This window comes from Megascapheus bottae, chromosome 6, assembly GCF_031878675.1.
Source record: "Megascapheus bottae isolate mThoBot1 chromosome 6, mThoBot2.hap1, whole genome shotgun sequence".
NCBI lineage: Eukaryota > Metazoa > Chordata > Mammalia > Rodentia > Geomyidae > Megascapheus > Megascapheus bottae.
In genome coordinates this window covers 41305395-41325578 of record NC_143514.1, presented here as the reverse complement: position 1 = coordinate 41325578, position 20184 = coordinate 41305395, and the positions used below count along the sequence as shown (strand labels likewise).

At 39.8% G+C, this 20184-nt stretch overlaps 1 protein-coding gene across 1 annotated transcript in view; it reads left to right on the top strand.

Moving 5' to 3' along the window:
* Cachd1 (cache domain containing 1) overlaps positions 1–20184 on the top strand; it is a 217711-nt gene that overhangs the window by 160362 nt on the left and 37165 nt on the right. Inside the window, exons 8-12 of the mRNA XM_090334685.1 lie at positions 7965–8114; positions 13678–13911; positions 16776–16925; positions 17555–17678; positions 18700–18817. Of these exons, the coding sequence (XP_090190811.1) occupies positions 7965–8114; positions 13678–13911; positions 16776–16925; positions 17555–17678; positions 18700–18817 (776 nt within the window). The remainder of the gene's footprint in view (positions 1–7964; positions 8115–13677; positions 13912–16775; positions 16926–17554; positions 17679–18699; positions 18818–20184) is intronic.

Sequence of the window (20184 nt, the reverse complement as noted above, 5' to 3'; positions counted from 1 at the left end):
TTGGTTTGATCTTTATAACAAATGGCCTTAAATTTAGTAAAGAACAGACACTTATTATTTCTCTGGATCACTACAACTTCATCAGGTCTCCCATCTTGAGCTTTATAAAGCTGGAAAGTTTCTACCAGTCAGGGCTATGGTCTCAATTGAGACTCCTAGCCCTTTTCTGAGTGTACCTTCTCACTGGCAGAATCTGTTTCCTGGCAACTATAAACCTCATATTTGTTTGCTTCCTTGAGCCCAGTAGGGGAACATGTCTTCTGTTCAAGTCCCCGGCTTCAGGAAAGACTTGGACTCATCTGATTCTGATTAAACTAAACTCACTATCCTTTTTTTTAATCAGAGAACTTTCTCTTGTGATTAATTCAAAGTCAGCTTTTCCCTTGTGATTAATTCAAGATCAACTTAGTGGGATCTTTTTTTTATTTTTTAAGTTTATGTTCCAATGACAAATATCACTAGGGCACATTTTGTGTTGTGTTTTATTGTGTGTATGTTTCTGTTTGTGTGAGTGAATGAAATATAAGCTATATTGCAATGTAATTTAAAAACAGGAGGTTTTTTTATTTTACATTTTGTGTTTTTCTTTCTTTTTCTTAAAATTATACTTAATAGAAGGGTTACATTATATTGGCTAGATAGAAGGTGCATTACTTCACAAACATTGATAGCCCTTCTCATGTTTTTGTCCCTATTTTCCTCTCCCAACCCCTCCCCTCATCTTGTTTTCCCCCTTCCCTATCCTATTTCAAATAAAAAAATAAAACATATATACAATATACCACATAACAAGATAAGATACTGTAACAATATGAGAATAACCAAGGGACAACAAAAGAGTTGAGAAATAACATAGCACAGTAAGAACAACAATCACACATTAAATGGCTCTTGTTTCCATATCCTGGAGGTCCTTTCATTTAGCCTCATCCTATATGGGCTTATGTATCTAAGTTTTGAGCTATTGTAAACCTCTGCTAGGTTTATGCTAATTATGGCAAATGAGGGAAATCATTGAGCCTATGTTCCTTACTTTACTTAATATGATTTTTCCCAAGTCTTTCCATTTCCATACAAATGGGGAGATGTTGTTCTTTCTGATGGTAGCATAGAATTCCATTGTGTATAAATACCACATTTCTTGATCCAATCATCTACTAAGGGGTATCTGGGTTGGTTCCATATCTCTGCTATGGTAATTAGTGCTTCAATGAAGATCATTGTGCTAATGGATTTAGTATGTCCTTGTTTCTGGACATTTGGATAAATGTCAAGTAGTGGAATTGCTGGGTCATAGGGGAATTCTATGTTTAATCTTTTGAGTAACTGCCATATTGATTTCCATAGTGGTTGAACAAGTTTGCATTCCCACCAATGTGTAGTAGTGATCCCTCCTGGCTACATCCCTGCCAACATCTGTTGTTATTAGATTTCTTGATAATGACCATTCTAACTGGAGTGAGGTGGCATCTCAGAGTTTTGATTTGTATTTCTTTTATGGCCAGAAATGTCGAGCATTTCTTCATGTGTCTATAGGCCATTCTTATTTCTTCTTCAGAGAAGACTCTCTTTAAGCCTTTGGCCCATCTTTTAATGGGATGGTTGTTTCTTTGGAGATTAGTTTTGGAGTGATTTTCTTTTCTTGCTAGTCCTGGCTTTGAGCTCAGGGCCTGAGCACTATCCTTGGACTTTCTCAAGGCTAGAGCTCTACCACTTGAGCCTCAGCACCACTTCCAGCTTTTTTCTATGTATGTGGTACCGAGGAATCAAACCCAGGTCTTCATGCATGCTAGGCAAGCACTCTACCACTAGGCCAAACTCCTGGCCCCATGATTCAATTTTTTAGCTGTTGATATATTTTAGATATGAGGCCTTTGCCTGTTGTATGGTTAGTAAAGATCTTCTCCCACTCTGTGGATTTTTTATTTAGCTGGTAGCTATGTCCTTGCCATACAGAAGCTCTGCAGTTTAATGCAGTCCCATTTATCCAAACTTTCTTTGATTTGTTGTGTTTCTGGGTCTTTATTTAAAAAGTTCTGACCTGTGCCGAAGAGACCTAGTGTTTCTCCTATTCCTTCTTCTAAGTTTTCAGTGTCTTTTGAGGTCTTTGATCCATTTGGAGTTGATCCTGGTACAGGGTGATATAGAAGGATCCAACTTTAGTTTTCTTCAGGTGCTTAGTCAGTTTTGCCAGCACCACTTGTTGAAGAGGCTGCTTTCCTTCCATTCTATTTTTTGGCTCCCTTATCAAAGATTAGGTGGCCATAGGTCTGTGGATGATTTCTGGGTCCTTGGTTCTATTGCATTGGTCCTCAGGTCTGTTCTTGTGCCAGTACCAAGCTGTTTTGGTTACTATAGCTCTGTAATAGAGTCTAAAGTTTGGTAGAAATTCCTCCTGCGCTGTTCTTTCTGCTAAGAATTGTTTTTGCTATACGGGGTCTTTTATTATTCCATATGAAATTTTGGATTGCCTCTTCTATTTCCTTAAAGAATGACATTGGGATATTGATGGGTATTGCATCAAATTTGTAGATAGCCCTTGGCAAGATTGCCATTTTCACAATGTTAATTCTTCCAATCCAGGAACATGGGATGTTGTTCCATTTCCTCAGTTCTGCTTTAATTTTCTTTTTCAAAATTTTAAAGTTTTCATCATAAAGGTACTTTACATTCTTAGTTAAATTAATTCCTAGGTAATTTATTTTATTTGTGGCTATGTGTTTTTTTAAATTTTTTTCTGGGTTTTATTTTATTGCTGGTTTTATTTTATTGCTGCTTTTTATTTCTGTTCCTTTTTTTTTTTTTTTTGTCGGCTATGGGGCTTGAACTCTGGGCCTAACTCTATCCCTGAGCAATTCAGCTCAAGGCTAGTGCTCTACTCCTTTAAGCCACAGAGCCACTTTTGGTTTTCTGGTGGTTAATTGGAGATAAGAGTTTCATGGACTTTCATGCCCAGCCTGGCTTTCAGCCACAATACTCACATCTCAGCTCCTGAGTAGCTAGGATTACAGGTGTGAGCCACTGGTGCCACACGTTTTTGTACCTTTTGTCTTATATGGAAGTGGATCTGATTTAAGGAGCATAAGCGGGGCCTTAATTATTAAATCTGCAACCATTGTGCTTCTCTGCCAATACGTGGCACAATCTAGTAATAACCTATCGCTATTGCTATATTCCATTGGTTAGAAACAACATATAGTAAGTATATGCCCAAGCAAACAGTATGGTACACAGCCTATGGATCTTCTGAGCCATCTTAAGAGTTTTCCCTACTGGCATTGTCATGTACCAACTATCCATAAGCCAGTATCACTTGCTGAGTGATAAGTTGCTCATTATTCTGTTCATTCGTTGCAAGTCAGTCGTTCAGTCATTGCAAGTGTTCTTTCTCCTTGATTCTTCAGTTTTGAACCATCATTAGTATTTAAATCTGAATTTGATTGTTGTACAATTTAAAGAATGGGAGGAAATGTTGGATTAACACTTAAAAACCAAGATGCCTTTGGTCAGACAGAAAATGTGGGTCAAGCAGGTAGAATTTTAGTAATGAGGATTGTTTCAAGAACATCGTTAGCTAGACGCTGTGCATTCCACCACAGGGTGACTGCTCTTCCGTCTTGTCACATGGGTGAACCTAGCCAGTACTGCTTCATCTTCTGACTCAAGCCAGAAATCTGGGCTTTTAAATGGAAAATAGTTGATTTTCAAATGTTGTCATTTATTCCAGCTTTAAACCTATGAACAGAGCTATGCTGTAGCTCATAGTAGCAGGAGACATATCTCCTCTGGGGTGTTTGGTATTTGTTTTCTTAATGTTGGCAAACAAAAACATGGTTAAAAAAAAGACTGACCATCAAAGATGTGGACAATTTTTAATGTCATGGGCTCCAAAATGTTTGAGAGAAGCCCCCTGCTTTTATTAAGCCAACTAAAATGTTTTTAAGATTTATAGTTTGGCCAGGCACAGTTGCTTACATCTGTAATCCTAGCTACTCAGGAGGCTGAGATCTGAGGATGTAGTTCAAAGCCAACCCAGTCTTAGTGAGAGTCCATAAGACTCTTATCTCTAATTAAACACCAGAAAAACCAGAAGTGGCTCAAGGTGGGTAGGGCGGTAGCCTTGAACTGAAAAGCTCAGGGACAGTGCCCAGGCTCAGAGTTCAAGTCCTGTGAACAATTTGGGGGGGTAAGATTTATAGCTTGTGGTGGCAGTTCAAAGAAAAAAGGAAGCCAAATTAGTTACATGAAGAAATGATTTAGGGATTTGCATTGTCTACTTCATTTTAGAAGCGGTTTTAGACTGTTCTCAAGCATTAGAGCCTTACTATTTAAGAATGGGGTTTTGAGTTTCAACTAGTTCTACTCTGAGATTTTTATAATCTTGTTATCTTTAGCAATTATTTGACCTCTTCAGGTCTCATCTGTAAGCTGGCAGTTAACAACTAGACCCAGGATTCTATCATACATTTTCAGTAACATTAGTTATAACTATTATTCTATTTCTTTTAAGACTTATAGCTCTTGTCAAGCTAGAGCAGATTTCCCAGACATTTTAACCAAGCCCAAAGGCCACCAGTAGGCTTAGCAAGACCCCTGGGTAGGGGTGGGATGGGGGGTGGGAAGATGAGTATATTTCTTGTAGGAGTTCACACTGTGCATCACTACTTCTGTCCATAGCTAGGTAGAATCCTACTGCTTAGCTCATGATTCTCTAAGAGACATGGGAATAGGGTATTTGAATGAGTAAGATGTGTCCTATATGATTGTTATATGAATTGGCCTTCCCATAAATGTGAAGCATCTGCCACAGTAGTAACTAGAGAAACAGAAGCTTCTTGCCATAAATCATTGCAGCTCTGCATCATTTGATTTGTACCCAGGAGAACATCTAAATATCTTAATGCAATGCAAACTCTTGTTTGTGTATGCATATATTCTTTTAGTTATTTTTTACTTTTTAAAAATTAAGCAGTAATACAAAGGGATTTTAATTCAACATATCAATTTATACACTTTGAATGTTGTCACCCCTTTCACCATTGCAATGGAAGCTCTTTCTCAGTGCTAGGGTAGATCCAAAATGATATTATTTATACTTTTAGGATTTTTTCTTTTGAGTTTTTTTTAATTCAGGGAGGAAAGAGTGGCTAATGCAGAAGAAATAAACTGGGTAGGATTGAGGATAATTGCACCAGCTAGGCTCAAATTAGAATTGCTTTTCTCCCTGCTATATCGACTCCAAGACTTGCTGTGACTTAAAGACCTCCCCTCCCCCAGCAATCTGTTGTATTTTCCTCTGATTCTATGCTTGTCTTTTCCACAAATCCCTGTAATAACCCTTAACATAACTAGTTTAAATGATTTGAGTGTCATGGAGGAGAAATCTGTAAAATAATGAAACTCAGACTTGATTTGATGGATTTGACTATTGTGGGTGGAAAAATAACTTGGTTTGGCTGGATGATTAAGCAGTAATGGAGTCTGCATGTGGACAGAGCTAGTGAGAATATGTGTTATTATGTTTTTGTAGAAAAGGAAAATGTGCTTGAGTGGTAAGGGCTACAGACCTTTAGCTCTTTCATCATATCCCTGTTTCCTAACAGTAGCTTTTGGTAACAACCTAATGTATCCTAAAAAATATCACTGAAAGCTGGCTCTGGTGGTTCACACCTGTAAACCTAGCTACTCAGAAAGTTAAGATCTGGAGGATTGGAGTTCGAAGCCAGTTCACGAGATTTCAATTGCAAAATAATCAGCAAAAAGCAAGGCTAGCAGCATGATTCAAGTACTATAGTGCAATCCAAACAGAAGCCAAAAAAACTAAAGGCCCTGATTTCTTTTTATGTTTTTTGGTTTTGGTTGGTCCTGGGCACTGTCCCTGAACTCTTTTGTTCAAGACTAGTGCTCTACCACTTTGAGCCACAGCTCCACTTCAGTTTTCTGGTAGTTAATTGGAGATGAGTCTCAGACTTTCCTGGCCAGGCTTGAACCACAATCCTCAGATGTCAGCCTTTTTAGTAGCTAGGATTACAGGTGTGAATCCCCAGCACCTGACTAAGGCCCTGATTTCAAACCCTGATACTACCCTCTACCCCCCCCCAAAAAAAAGTCACAGTACCACTGCTGGCTTTTTCTCTGTATGTGGTATCAAGGAATCAAACCCAGGGCTTCATATATGCTCAGCAAGCACTCTACCACTAGGCCATACTCCTGGCCCTCAGTCAATTTTTTTAAACTTAGTTCAGTTGTCTACAACAGAGAATATTAACCTTAAGTATAAAATTCTGCATAGTAAGGAATACTTCAAAATCTAAACTAGGAATTTATAAACCCAAGTCATTTCTACCATTGTGTATCTTCATTGGTAAGATAACTTCAAGGGTAATGGTATTCGTTATGACTGGCTGTGTAACAAATTTCCCCAGTACTGAGTGACTTAAACTATAAACTTCCCTCATCTGATCGTCTGTAGGAGTCTAGGCACCCCATTGCTGGGTGCCTCTGGTTCAAGGTCTTTGGTATAGCCGCCTAGTTTAATAACCGTTACCATCATGTCACCTGGAAAAGAATCGCTTCCACAGTCGCCAGCAGGATGGTCAGATCTGAGGGCCTTGTTCACCTATTCTTAGGACAGATTACAGAGGCCCTCTGGCTTTCCTCAGCATGATACAGCACCACAACCCAAGCTGTCTGATTGTGAATTTTTGTCACCTAACCTTGGGCTCCACATCCCTCTTGGATGCATTCTGTTCTCTTAAGCAATCACTGAGCCCAGCCCACCCTCAGAGGGAGGTGGTGACCCAAAGATGGAGGGTCAGGAAGATGGCTTCATAGAGTGCCCGCCTTAGTCGGACCACAGCCATAGGAACCTGTGGAAACAATGTACAAATGTTTACTTCTCCATAAAAGGATAAGCTCTCGTGCAGGATGTCCTAAAGATATCTGTTGACTCAGTGAACCTCAGATTAGAAAGAGAGGTAAAAGTCCAGCTCTCTTCCTTTTCTCCTTTAGTGAAGTGGCTATCTAGCCTCTGCTCGTTATCTACAGCAGGAGGAAGTTTGTCCATTCTGAATCAGTCCTCTGGGCAGAAGTTATTCTCCTTGAGCTAAAATTATTTCCATCTCTCTGATGGAAATAAGCAGCCTGATTTGGAGAATTTTAATCTTAAGTCATAGACTTCTTGAGACTAATAGAAAGTGTGTGATTGTGTGAGAGTACAAGGTGTGGAAGGGATGTTGAAGTTTCTTTGTTTTTTCATTCTCTTATGCCAGAATCCTCTTGCTTGTACACACTACCTAAATTACCCCCTCCCCCAGTCTTCACACCTACCCCTGAGAGGTCCATCTTGTCATGATACCATTTTATAGACAAGGACATGGACACATAAAGAGGTACAGCCCCACACAGTATGGAAATAGCAGAGCTGAATTTTGAGCACAGGCTGCTATGTCTATGTTTTTGTGATTTTCCTGCACTGATGCATGTTCAGAATAAAAATGTACCTGGAGATTGTGAAAGGAAAGAAACCTTACGTATCAGAAGAGCCAATGGAAGAATTTCCGTCCTCAAATCTTCCCCACACACACACCAGCCCTCATCAAAAGTATGACCTTGAGTCACTGATGAAAGGCAGATTCTCATTCTGAATCTTCTATCTCAGAAGGCAGGGGAAGAGTCCAAAAGGGACTAGCATTATTTCACCCAGCCATACACGGCTATAGGAGCTTGAAGGAAATCATCTTTCTTTATGTAGTAAACACATTCCTACCCAAGTTGAGGCCTAGTGGTCCAGAGAAGCAAAGGTAGGAAGATGAAAGACAACGAATCATGTGAACAGGAAGGAAACTTGAGCTCCCAAGGTCATGGGGGGGTCGGTGGGGGAATCCAAGCAACATGCAAAAGAAACTACACAGCTGCCTCCAGCCAGAATCAAGTATAATCTCAGTTTGTATGTTTTTGTTTAGATACAGATGTGGTCATCATTTACCTGTCAGCTGGGATTACATCAAAGGACTCTTCTGAGGAAGATAAAAAGGCAACTCTTCGTGTCATCAGTGAAGAAAATAGCTTTCTGAACAACTCCGTAATGATTCTCACCTATGCCCTCATGAACGGTAGGCAGTGTCTCCAGATTTTTCTTTCAGATGAAAGTTCTCTCTAAATGGGTGCTGCTTAAAGAAAGAGAGAGAGAAAGAGAGAGAGCTAGTCAGTGACCGCATGCTTTGATGAAGGCTATTGGAATAGGCCACCAAACAGCTCCTTCTCTCTCCCAGTGGCATAAGAACAGGTCAACATGTTTCTTTCTATATCTTTCTGTCCAGCCAACTGCTTTTTCCTAAGTCTCTATTGCTATATCCTCCAGAGGATTTTTGTATGGTTGCCTCTCCCCGAAGCCCCTAGTTTCTTTCTAATTCAAATTTATCTAAGATTCTCAAACTATGGGGCTAAGTTACTTCCCTTGTGGATTTCAGCAGCAGCAGCAGAAGACAAAGTGCTTCTTTATGGTAGATTCTTTTCTGTCACCATATTGTCCCACAACATCAGCAGCAGCCTCCTTAGCATTCAAGTGCAAATAAAAGTGATCAACTCTGCTGGGTATGGTGGTGCCCTGACACACTGAAAAACCCAAGGCAAAAGAGTAGCAGGGTCGAGGCTAGCCTGTACTTTTGTGAGACCCTGTCTCAAAAAAAACCCCAAAAACTCCTGCTTTGCAAGATCATCCTTAAAATACTAAGCAAATATTTGGACCAGCACTTGGTACTTAGGTTTTTGTTAAAATGACTGTGTTGTTGCTAAATTAGTGTGTTGGGAAGTTTTAGTGAATTGGCAAATTTGAGGAGATATTCCATTTTTTCTCCACCTGCAGAGACTAGAAGTCCCTGCAGACTAATCTCCCACCTGTGGCGTATGTCATGTTCCCCTACCTGCTCACACATGGCTTGTCTTCCATACTTTCCACAGGCCTCTCATTGATTAAGATGTTTCAGATGATTCAGAATCCAGGCCTTGATCCTGCAGTCCTTTGTTTCTCTCCACACTTCCAAATCTCCATGCAGAACCATGTGGTTTTAGGAACAGTAGTTCCATTTTAATAGGCTAAGAATTGAAGGAATACTGCTGAATGCAGATTCCTAGTCACTGTCCTTTAATTCTTTTTCAGACCTTCTTCAGAGGAGACCACACATCTATGTTTTCATAATAGTGATTCTTCTGTGACTTATAGACCACACCTGAAGTCACCTTTTGTGACTTATAGACCAGGCTCTGTTGGTCCAGCCTCTGTACTTAGAGTCTGTACTTGTAGTTTGCATTTACTAGTGGCAGACGAGTTACTTACTTAAGCCACTCTGACTGTGTGTCTCTGTCTCTGTCTCTCTGTCTGTCTGTCTCTCTCTCTCATATTGTATCTTTCCTATTTGAGATAGGTTCTCACCCTGTAGTTTAGGCTATCTTACTAGAACTTGCTCTGTCACCCAAGCTGGCTTCAAACTCATGATCCTCCTATATCATCTTCCCAAGTGCTGAGATTATAGATATGGCTCTCAGCTTCAATTTTTTTCTATGAAATAAGAATAATAAAAAAATCTACTGCATAGGAATGTTATAAAGTATGATACGATATGCCAGATCCTGGCAAATAGATTCTCAAAGCCTAAAAAGAGTAGTGGAAGATAAGGCTGTTTCTTGTCTCAGATAGTACAACTAGAGTGCCCATTCACCACTGCACACCCAACCTGCCCTGCCTCCTTTCCCATGCTGTCGTGAGATGCTCACATATTGCCTGCTCTTCCCTGTGCATCCACTTACTCCAGGCATGTGAACTTCGCAGGAGGGCACTCTGAGCCCTCAACAAGGGGACGGAGAAGGAGGGAGGATGCCCTCTTTGTGTAGGGCACATATCCTGTTGGGGCATCTGTGGTTGTCTTCCTCTCCCATGGTTTAGCATCTTTTACTCATAACAAGACAGAAAGTAGGAAGTAAAGTCCCATGAGCACCTGCAGTGCTGAGCACGAGCGAGAGCTTCCTTGTCTTCCTCACTATCCGGTGAGGAAGGCAGATGGACAAAGCCAATACATTAAATGCAATACAGGAGTGAGAAGACCAAAGTATGAGATCTTCTGTATGGTAGATACAAAGCCTCCTTGCTTCACCCATCCATCACTGTGCTAAATCCTCTCACATTTTCAATGTCCTGATAATTCCACACTTTAACACCTCTTGTTATGCTGGGTGTCAATAGCTCATGCCTGTAATCCTAGCAACTCAGGAGGCAGACATTTGAGGATCACAGTTAAAAGCCAGTGCAGCCAGAGAAGTATGTGAGACTCATCTCCAATCAACCACCAAAGAGGTAGAAGTGGCTTTTGAGCACTAAAGCTCAGGGACAGGGCCTAGTCCCTGACTTCAAGCCTCAGGACTGGCACACACACACAAAAATGTCTAGTTTATCCTTTTCTCTTTTTCACTGTCTAGTCAAGCATATCTGTGCTGCCAATTTTCTCTCTTTCCTTTCTTTCCCTCTCAGAATGCCTCAGTGCTGTTTGCTAAAGCAGACACATTCCTTTACCAGCTCCATCAGGGTTTAACTACTATGTGAGTTTTGGGAAGAAAGAATTTATTGCCAAGCACAGTGGCTTATGCCTGTAATCCTAGCTACATGAATGACTAAGATTGAGAGTATCGCCATTTGAGGTCAGATTAGGCAAAAAATGTTAGAAAGATTCCTTTCTAACCAATAATGGTTGTGCCTATCATCCTATGTGGGAAACAGAATGACAGGGATTGGGAACAGGTATTGTGGTTCTAGGCCTTTCCAGGGAAAAAGAGACCATAAGATCATAAGATCTCTTCTCAGTAGAAGAAGCTGAGTATGGTGGTACATTCCTAATTTCCTAACTGTATAATATAGGAGGATAGTGGGTCCTGGTGCAAGTCTGAGCAGGAAGTGAGACAGTAGCTCACACATGAGCACAAGAAAGGGTTGGAAGAACAGCACAGTAGAAAGTGGAGGAAGACTTGAAAAGGGAGAACAGCTCAGTAGAAAGTGGAGGAAGACTGGAAAAGGGAGAACAGCTCAGTAGAAAGTGAAGGAAGACTAGAAAAGGGAGACAAGCTCAGTAGAAAGTGGAGGAAGACTAGAAAATGAAGTTGTTATACTGGAGAAAGTTTAGTCACCACACTGGAGATTTTAGGGAATCCTGAAATCGGATGCTTAAAGACCCTGTAGGAGGCCTTATGTACAAGGCTCTGAGAGGTTGGCTTTTCATGACTACCAGTCCTATACGTGCTCTAAATAAAATATCTAGAGCATGGGAGATTTGCTATTGATGAGCAAGCCAGTGATTGAGAAATAAAACTCAATTAAATTTAAAAAACAAAACAAAAAACAGTGGGACAAGCTGGAACATTCTGGAGCCTCTGTGTCTGTCTCTCCCTGTTACTTGCTTCATCTCCCAAGCTTTGCAATACTTGACATTTGGCATCTTTAACTTGGAAGCAAGATGGAATCTGAGCAGCATGGCTTCTAGTGCAGTTCTATTGGTGACAGACAACCCAGCCAACTTACCATTGTATTGATCCTAATCCACCCCTTCCTAACAATCCATGCTACAGTGACAAAGCTGTTCTCGACATTTGACAACCTTTTCACTCACTGGTCCATTTTGTCCAGAAGAGATTCTTGTTTCTTACATTTTCAGAGTGCCAAGATATACACAAGAAAGGAAATGTATTTATTGCCTAAGTTGTCACCCTGTATTATTTTGCTTCTGTAAGCTTCTCGGGTGCATCAGGTCATAGATCAGTCATGTCTTTTATGCTGTGTTTTATTGTGGATTAGACCTCCATGTCTTAGCTGCATGCCAAGCAATGGGAAGAGTAATCTGATTCTGACTTAATTTGGCCCTACGTATTTATTTTTTTGCTTCCCTTTAATATTGCATGAGTGGAGTAAAATCCAAATTTTTCTAAATACCATGTCTTAAAAAAGAAAGGCTATTAGTTAGGCCCTGCTACTGCTGACAAATAGACATCTGATAGATTTCTGCTAGAAATATATACACACTCCAAATGGTAGTTAAACCATGAAAGCCTCAGTCAAGTGTATTTTGCTGTTGTTTTTATTTGTTTTGTTTTGGGTGCTAGAGCTAGGACTTTATCTTAAGACTAGGGTACAATTCCTTAGCTTTTTTGATCAACATAAGTGCTCCATGGCTTGAGCTATGGCTCCACTTTCAGCTTCTGGTGGTGGTTAATTGGAGGTAAGATCTCTAGGTTTGGGGCCGGGAGTTTGGCCTAGTGGTAAGAGTGCCTGCCTAGCATGCATGAAGACACTGGTTTGATTCCTTGGTACCACATACATAGAAAAAGCCAGATGTGGTGCAGTGGCTCAGGGTAGAACACTAGCCTTGAGGAAAACCCAAAGACAGTGCTCAGGCCCTGAGCTCAAGCCCAGGACTTGGGGGGGAGGGCGGGGGGAGAAAGAATCTCTAGGTTTGTTTGCCTGGGTTGGCTTTGATCTGTAATCCTCAGATCTCAGCCTCTGAGTAGTTGGGATTCAAGATATAAGCCATTGGTGCCCAACTGCTTCAGGTTTTTCATTTTTTGGTTTTTGTTCTTTAAGCAACTGGTTTGCTATTGAAATTCTAAGGAATTGAAGTAAAATCCTCAAGATTATGAAGTAAAAAAGCATCCGAATTTGTTTACAGTGGTACCCATATGTGACCAGTTACTAATCCTTTTGACTATGTGCCAACAATAGTAAATTTTTTAAGTTTATTAAATTTATTTTGCGCTATAGATTACAGATGCTGGAGAACAATACATCCGGCTATGCTTAAATTTTGTACAAAGTTTGCAAAACCCTCTAATGTAAAAAGTATATGTTAAATAAATCAAATTCAGTATTATCCTAACATTATCAAGCATGAAATCATTGATAATTAAAATGAGCAGCGTTTGGAGACATCACTAAATGCAATCCATAACTACTTCATTTAGTTTCATGAGATATTTGGCAAGTGGTTTCATAGGCAAAGAAGTAAGGAATGAAATGGTCCAGTTTTAAAACCTAAAATTATATCTCCTTTAAACTCAGGCTTTTAAAACCATTAGTTTGACTTTCAGATAGTAAATGTAGTAAAGGAATTTAGATCTTGTAATTAAACATTTTGGGGAGAATACATCCTTATAAGTGAGTCTCCATTTACTCTTTGTTTTTCATTTTCACTGCTCTGTGTGTGTGTGTGTGTGTGTGCGCGTGCGCGCACACATATGCATACATGCATGCATACCCATATTGGGGCCTAAACTCAGGCTGAGATTATATTCCTGCTCAAGGTTGGTGCTCTGCTACTTGGGCTTAATTGGAGATAAGAATCTTGCAGACTTTCTTGCATTTGAACCATGATCCTCAGATCTCAGCTTCCTGAGCAGCTAGGTTTACAGGCATGAGATACCCATACCCAACTGCCATTCCCCTTGCCTTTTGATGCATCCCCCTGCCTTCTTGAGTAGAGAAAGACTGTGTCTTAGACTTGTCTTCTTCACTAAGAACTGTAAAGACCTCTTAGACATGGCAAGACGTTAGCCTTGTCCATAATGAAAGTAAATGTTAAGATGCTACATGGATATAACCACTTTGCCCTTTATGTTCTCCCCGTTGGCTTTTGATTCTAGATGGAGTGACTGGTTTGAAAGAGCTAGCTTTTCTGAGGGACTTGGCTGAACAAAACTCTGGGAAGTATGGTGTGCCAGACCGGACAACCTTGCCCGTGGTTAAGGGCAGCATGATGGTGCTGAACCAGCTGAGCAACCTGGAGACCACAGTCGGCAGGTTCTACACAAACCTTCCCAATCGGATGATTGATGAGGCCGTCTTTAGCCTCCCCTTCTCTGATGAGATGGGAGATGGTAAGTTTGGAGAAACTTTATACAAAAGAAAGGGGGAGGGGCCGGGAGTTTGGCCTAGTGGTTAAAGTGCTTGCCTAGCATGCATGAAGACCCGGGTTCGATTCCTCGGTACCACATACATAGAAAAAAGCCGGAAGTGGAGCTGAGGCTCAAGTGGTAGAGCTCTAGCCTTGAGAAAGTCCAAGGACAGTGCTCAGGCCCTGAGCTCAAGCCCAGGACTGGCAAAAAAAAAAAAAAAAAGAAAGGGGGAAAACTGAACAGACAAAAATGGACACTTCTTTTCCTTTTTCTTTTTTTTTACATATTTAACAAAATATTTTTATTAAAGAATTTATTATCATTGATTTGTATATCATATTCCAAATGTCATGTTTAACAAACAAGTATTCAAGAAGGGAATCTCTAAATACAATCATTGGCACTTAGATTTTAGAGCATAATTAAAATTAAGCTGAGGATTTGTATTTAATTTTATTGTCAAGGTGAGATACAGAGGTGTTACAATTACGTAGGTAAGGTAATGAGTATATTTCTTGTTGAACATGATTACTTTCTCCCACGTTTTTCTCTCACTTTCCCACCCCTCTTCCCCAAGTTGTAGAGTTCATTTCCAATATATTGTCTTGTGAGGGACACTACTGAGATTAATGCCATTGGTATAGTTCAGGAATGTAGAACAGAGATTCCATGACTGAGATGCATTATCACTGCATATTTCTTTCTCCTCTGGAAATGTAACAATACCTCAAGAAAGAAGCCCCATCTCACTTTTCAATGATTAATTTGGACATAATACTCTAGATCCCCATGTGACAAAGTATGTTAATTCTAGTCACAAAGACAAAAACCTTCAAACCAGCTCTCTACCTGAACCAAAAGCACATAGAGTTGGTTGTTGTTTTTTTTTTTTTAAAGAAATGTTATGTTCAAACAATGAGTTAATCTGTGAATCTGTGGTGGATTTGAAATGGAGCCATGTAATGATGAGTTTCCATATCCAGGGAAATGTGGCCTATGTGTTGGGACCTCTGCCTCCAGCTGGCATTTACAGAGCTGCTCCTGCCTCTTAGAACTCATACCTGCACAAAATTCTGCACAATGAATGCTTAAGACTTTCTTAAATGCCTGTTGTTTCCAACTATTCTAAAACATATAGCAAGAAAGCATTGGAAAGGTGAACTGCTTTTGAATGAGAAGAAATGGAGCTTACATGACTTTTCCTAGCTATTTTCATCGTCCTGTCCACTTCCTCCTGTTAAATGGTGTATTTGGTTGGTCCTTGTGATCACCGCCATCCTGTCAACACCTGGAGTGTGTGTTTATGATTTTTTTGTGGCTTCCCATGCTTTATAGAGGCCTTTAGAGTGTTCAGCTCTCTTTCCTAGGTATTGGAAAAGAAGATTTTCTAATGTGTCACTAAAGCACATACTTATCACCAAGTACAGAAAAGTACCAGAGCACAAAGGGGAATGCTCCATCTTGGTATCTAGAGTTTTCCTTAAAAGCCATAGGATCGTGACATGGTTAGAGACGACAAAGTTGGCTTTGTCCACGCCCAAAATCAAACACACAGAGTCCTGGATCATTAAGGTGGTACAACTTTCTCATCTCTGTAGGCACATTGGGAAAAGAGCCCAGGAGCAAATGCTCAGAGCTGTACCTTCCCCTACTGGTCACACTGTCATCCTGCACTTTTTCCTGCACTTTTACCAAGTGAACAGATGTGGTGTGTGTGTGTGTGTGTGTGTGTGTGTGTGTGTGTGTGTGTGTGTGTGTGTGTGTGTGTGTGTGTGGCGTGTATATATGTTGCGTACCTAAGGCTCTATAGTCAATAAACCCTGAAATGCTTACTGAGTATTTACTGGTTCTTTACAAGGAGGTATGGTCTCCTGGCCTAAGTAACTGAAACACATTCCTTTGATAACTAAATTGCTTCTTCAGTAACTCAAACTTTTCTGTGGTAAAATTCTATACATTTCTAAGGGTTTTTCCCCCGTCTGTCTTCCCAATTTTTTGAAGAGTGCAACATTGAGCTATAATATCAATATCTTGTTTTTAATAGTACTTGAATTTGAACTTCAATTTTGTGCCTTCCTAGACTAGCACTGAGCCACAATTCTTAACCCAATAACAATACCCTCCAATACCCTTGAAGAATTCCTTTATTTGCAATTTCTTTTTTTTTTTTTTTTTTTTTTTTGGTGATCCTAAGGCTTGAACTCAGTGCCTGGGCTCAAGGCTAATGTTATGCTATGCTACTTGACCCACAACTCTAATCCAGCTTTTTGGTAATTAATTGGAAATAAGAGAGTTTATGGACCTTTCTGTCCTGGCTGGTATCAAATCGTGATCCTCAGCTCTTAGCCTCCAGAGTAGCTAAGATTACAGGCATGAGTCACAGGCACCCCACACAGTGTTTAACAAACTTGTAAACCAAGACCCAGGAAGTTATGTCCCGTGACATGCATGCAATACAAAAAGGGTACAACTGGGCTAGAACCTAGATTTTTAGATTATCTGCCAAATGCTTTTGCAAATCCAGATGGATTTCCCCATTTGAAGATGGAGTGATAGGTACTGCTTATGTTTTGCTGTAATATGGAATGTCATGGCATAGATAAAAAAGCAGCATAAAACACACAAATTTCCTCTATTTAAAGGAACTACAGCCTGAACTGCCAATGGACTCTTTCCCACTTACTAACTATATTGTCTGCAAAGCTTGCTTACTAAATAACAGAAAACTTTTCTTCCAAGTACGAGAGAAGGCAGATAGTCTTCAAGACTCAGTAGAACTTACCTCCAGTCTTTCTCCAGAGCCTTGAATGCTGTCCTTTGAATGCTTTCTATTTTTTAACCCATAGGTTTAATCATGACTGTAAGTAAGCCCTGTTATTTTGGAAACCTACTCCTGGGAATTGTAGGTGTGGATGTGAATCTGGCTTACATTCTTGAAGACGTGACATATTACCAAGATTCTCTGGCTTCCTATACTTTTCTCATCGATGATAAAGGTAATTTGCTTAAAGTTCATCATAGTAAAGTATTTACTTTTTTCCCTTTTAATCATTCAGAAGAAAGTAATTATGTTTCATCAATGAGGTGGGGTAAAAAAGCATTTAAACAAAAGCAGTATGACTTAGGGCTTCTCATTGGTAGGGGAATAAATATAGACTGCAGAGCAAATCTAGAAATTATGCACTGCCTGCCTCTGTTGAGCTGATAATAGGTTATCATTGTATTAGGAAGAAAGACTTCAAATTGAGTAGCACATACAAAGTGATTCTTTAAGTCATTTTTTAAAATAGTATTATCTTTAGATTTACTCACATTAAGGTTTGTGTGGTAGAACATTTAATAACATTAAAAGCTAAATAACCAATACCACTACAGTAACCTTCATTATACCCATATTTAATCATTTAAGACCTCTTTCTACACTTCATTGGTTTTCTGCTAGTACACATAAAACAGGCTTAGCTTTTATGTGACTAGTGCAGTACAAAATGAGAAAATGAATACAGGGCAGTCATCCCAGACAATCCCACATTTCAAACCAGTGGTGGGCATTTTGGTAAGCACCAGGATTTCCTGCAACTCGTTTCTTACAGCACTCACTTTTATTTTGATTTTCTGATTTCAGGGTATACACTTATGCATCCATCCCTTACCAGACCATACTTACTGTCAGAACCTCCACTCCATACTGACATCATACATTATGAAAATATCCCCAAGTTTGAATTGGTTCGGCAAAATATCCTAAGGTAAGGACAACATGAGGGACATAGTGGGGGTTTTTTATTTCTCCTGAGAATAGGACTTATCAAAGCTAAGTTTTGCTACAGAGCATAAGACATCCAATAAATTATATTTATTGCTATCAACCGTGTCCTGAAGCATGTACCAGCAGTTCACTCCTGTAATCCTAGTATTTGTGAGGCTGAAATCTGAGGATTGTGGTTCAAAACCAGCCTGAACAGGAAAGTCTGTGAAACTCTAACCTTAAATTAACTACCAAAACGCCAAAAGTGGATCTATGCCTCAAATGGCAGAGCTCCAACCTTAAGCAAAAAATTAAGGAATAGCACCTAGACCCTGAGCTTAAATCCCACTACTGGAACAACAACAAAAATTCTGAATAGTTTTTCTATAAGGATCTTGTTAACTTTATAAAACAGGTAAGGTCTCAGAATTAAGATGTGGAATTACTGTTTTGTAAACCAAATTCTATGTTCACATTAACTTTAATTATAAAATAACATATATGATAGTTCAAGTGCTCTGATTTTACCAAACTGGAAAAATATCAGCAAACTAAAAGGTTAAGTTGAGGACTGGTTCTATTTCATTTGCCAAAAAAATAGCTTGATAATGTGGTGTCCGTTCCAAATTGACAGCAGAGTCTTATACAACATTTTCTCTTAAAAGCAGATTAGATATTTTCCAACTGTGATACATTATTTTGGCAGATGGTAACCTATGGAGAAATGGGTCTCTGTGCTCATTGGTTGAAAATTAATGACCGGGTGGTTTGAGACAAGTTCGTCTCTGGAAAGAATTAGGATTGGGGGAGGCAGGGAGAGAGTAAGGAATGTTCTTAATGCCGAGCTGACATAATACTTGCACAAAATTGAAAATTTCACATGATGTCTCTCAAAAGTGATGAGCTTCATTGCTGTTCAGAAATCAGGAGGTGGTCAACGATTCACAGCTTCGTCCTTGCCTTTAATTACGTGCATAATTTTGTCTTTTGCCTACAATATTTAATTCTGTTTGCCCACACAGCCTCCCTCTGGGCAGCCAGATTATCGCAGTCCCTGTGAACTCCTCCCTGTCTTGGCATATCAACAAGCTGAGGGAGACTGGAAAGGAAGCCTACAATGTCAGCTATGCCTGGAAGATGGTACGTGGGAGGAAGTCACTTTGGTGTGGTGACAGATGGGGTGCTGTTTTTCTTATAGGACCTCTGGGGGGACCCGGGTCATATACTTTGATCTGTTTTTAAAGTGATTGGGAAAATTAGGATTCCATACATGTCTCATAACGTTTTTTCCCTTTAGGTATTTAAAAGTCTAGTCATTGTTCATAACAGATATACCAAGCCATGTAAAAGAATATAAATGGGGGATGAGAAGGGGGAGGCCATTTGTTTCTTTCTTCCCTTGACCTCAGATTTTCTGTAAGTGGTAACTGATCCATTTCCAGAACAATCTTTATGCATATACAGTCATAAATAGGTAGGTCGGTAGGTAGGTAGGTAGGTGGGTAGGTAGATGGGTAGATGGTGAGTGGATAGATAAGTAAATGGTTCATACATGTACATGCTACTTTAATAGCTATATGGCATTGCATCATATAGGTAGACCAAATTTCACTGAAGAGTTTGCTTTATATTATCCAGTTTGGGTTGTTTTGGACTTGATTTTGTTGTTTTAACATTTTAACTGAGATTATAGAAGTTAGATGTTTAAAAAGAAGTTGGAAGACATGAAGATGGACTCACACCTGTAATCCTAGCTACTCAGGAAGCTGAGATCTGAAGATCACAGTTTGAAGCCTGCCTGAGCAGGCTTGTTTTTTGTTTTGCCAGTCCTGTGGCTTGACCTCAGGGCCTGAGCACCGTTCTTGGGTTTTCCCAAGGCTAGAGCTCTACCACTTGAGCCACAGCACCATTTCTGGTGCTTTTTCTATGTATGTAGTATTAAGGAATTGAACCTGGATCTTCGTGCATGCTAGGCAAGCACTCTACTACTAGGATCAACTCCCAGCCTCATGAGATTCTTTATCTCTGATTAACTGCCAGAAGACTAGAAGTGGTGCTATGGCCCTGAGTTCAAGCCCCATAACTGACCAAAAACAATAATACTCATCTTGTTCTAAGGAGCAGAATGGATTCTTCTAATATAATCCAAATGTAGTTATGTTACTCTGAGAGTAATTAACTGTAAGGCAGTCAAAGATGTAGCATATACTGATAGATTATTTCACTGAATTAATTTAAATATAATGAGATTACATTAGCAATCTTCTGAGATCGTTCTCTCATTGAGCAAGCCAAGTCCATTTTTGAGTGTTGGAATAGCTTGTTTGTGGTGAGAGAGGGAAATTCTGATTAGTTGTAGTAGATGACAGAATGTTTGCCTGTTATCCCAGCAAGCTTCAGCTCAAACCATGGATTCCATGTGCAATCACTGAGCCCATCTACTTGCACTCATGAATGTCCCTCCGAAAGCATCATAGCTCCTTTCAATACAGAAGCAACTTCTTCAG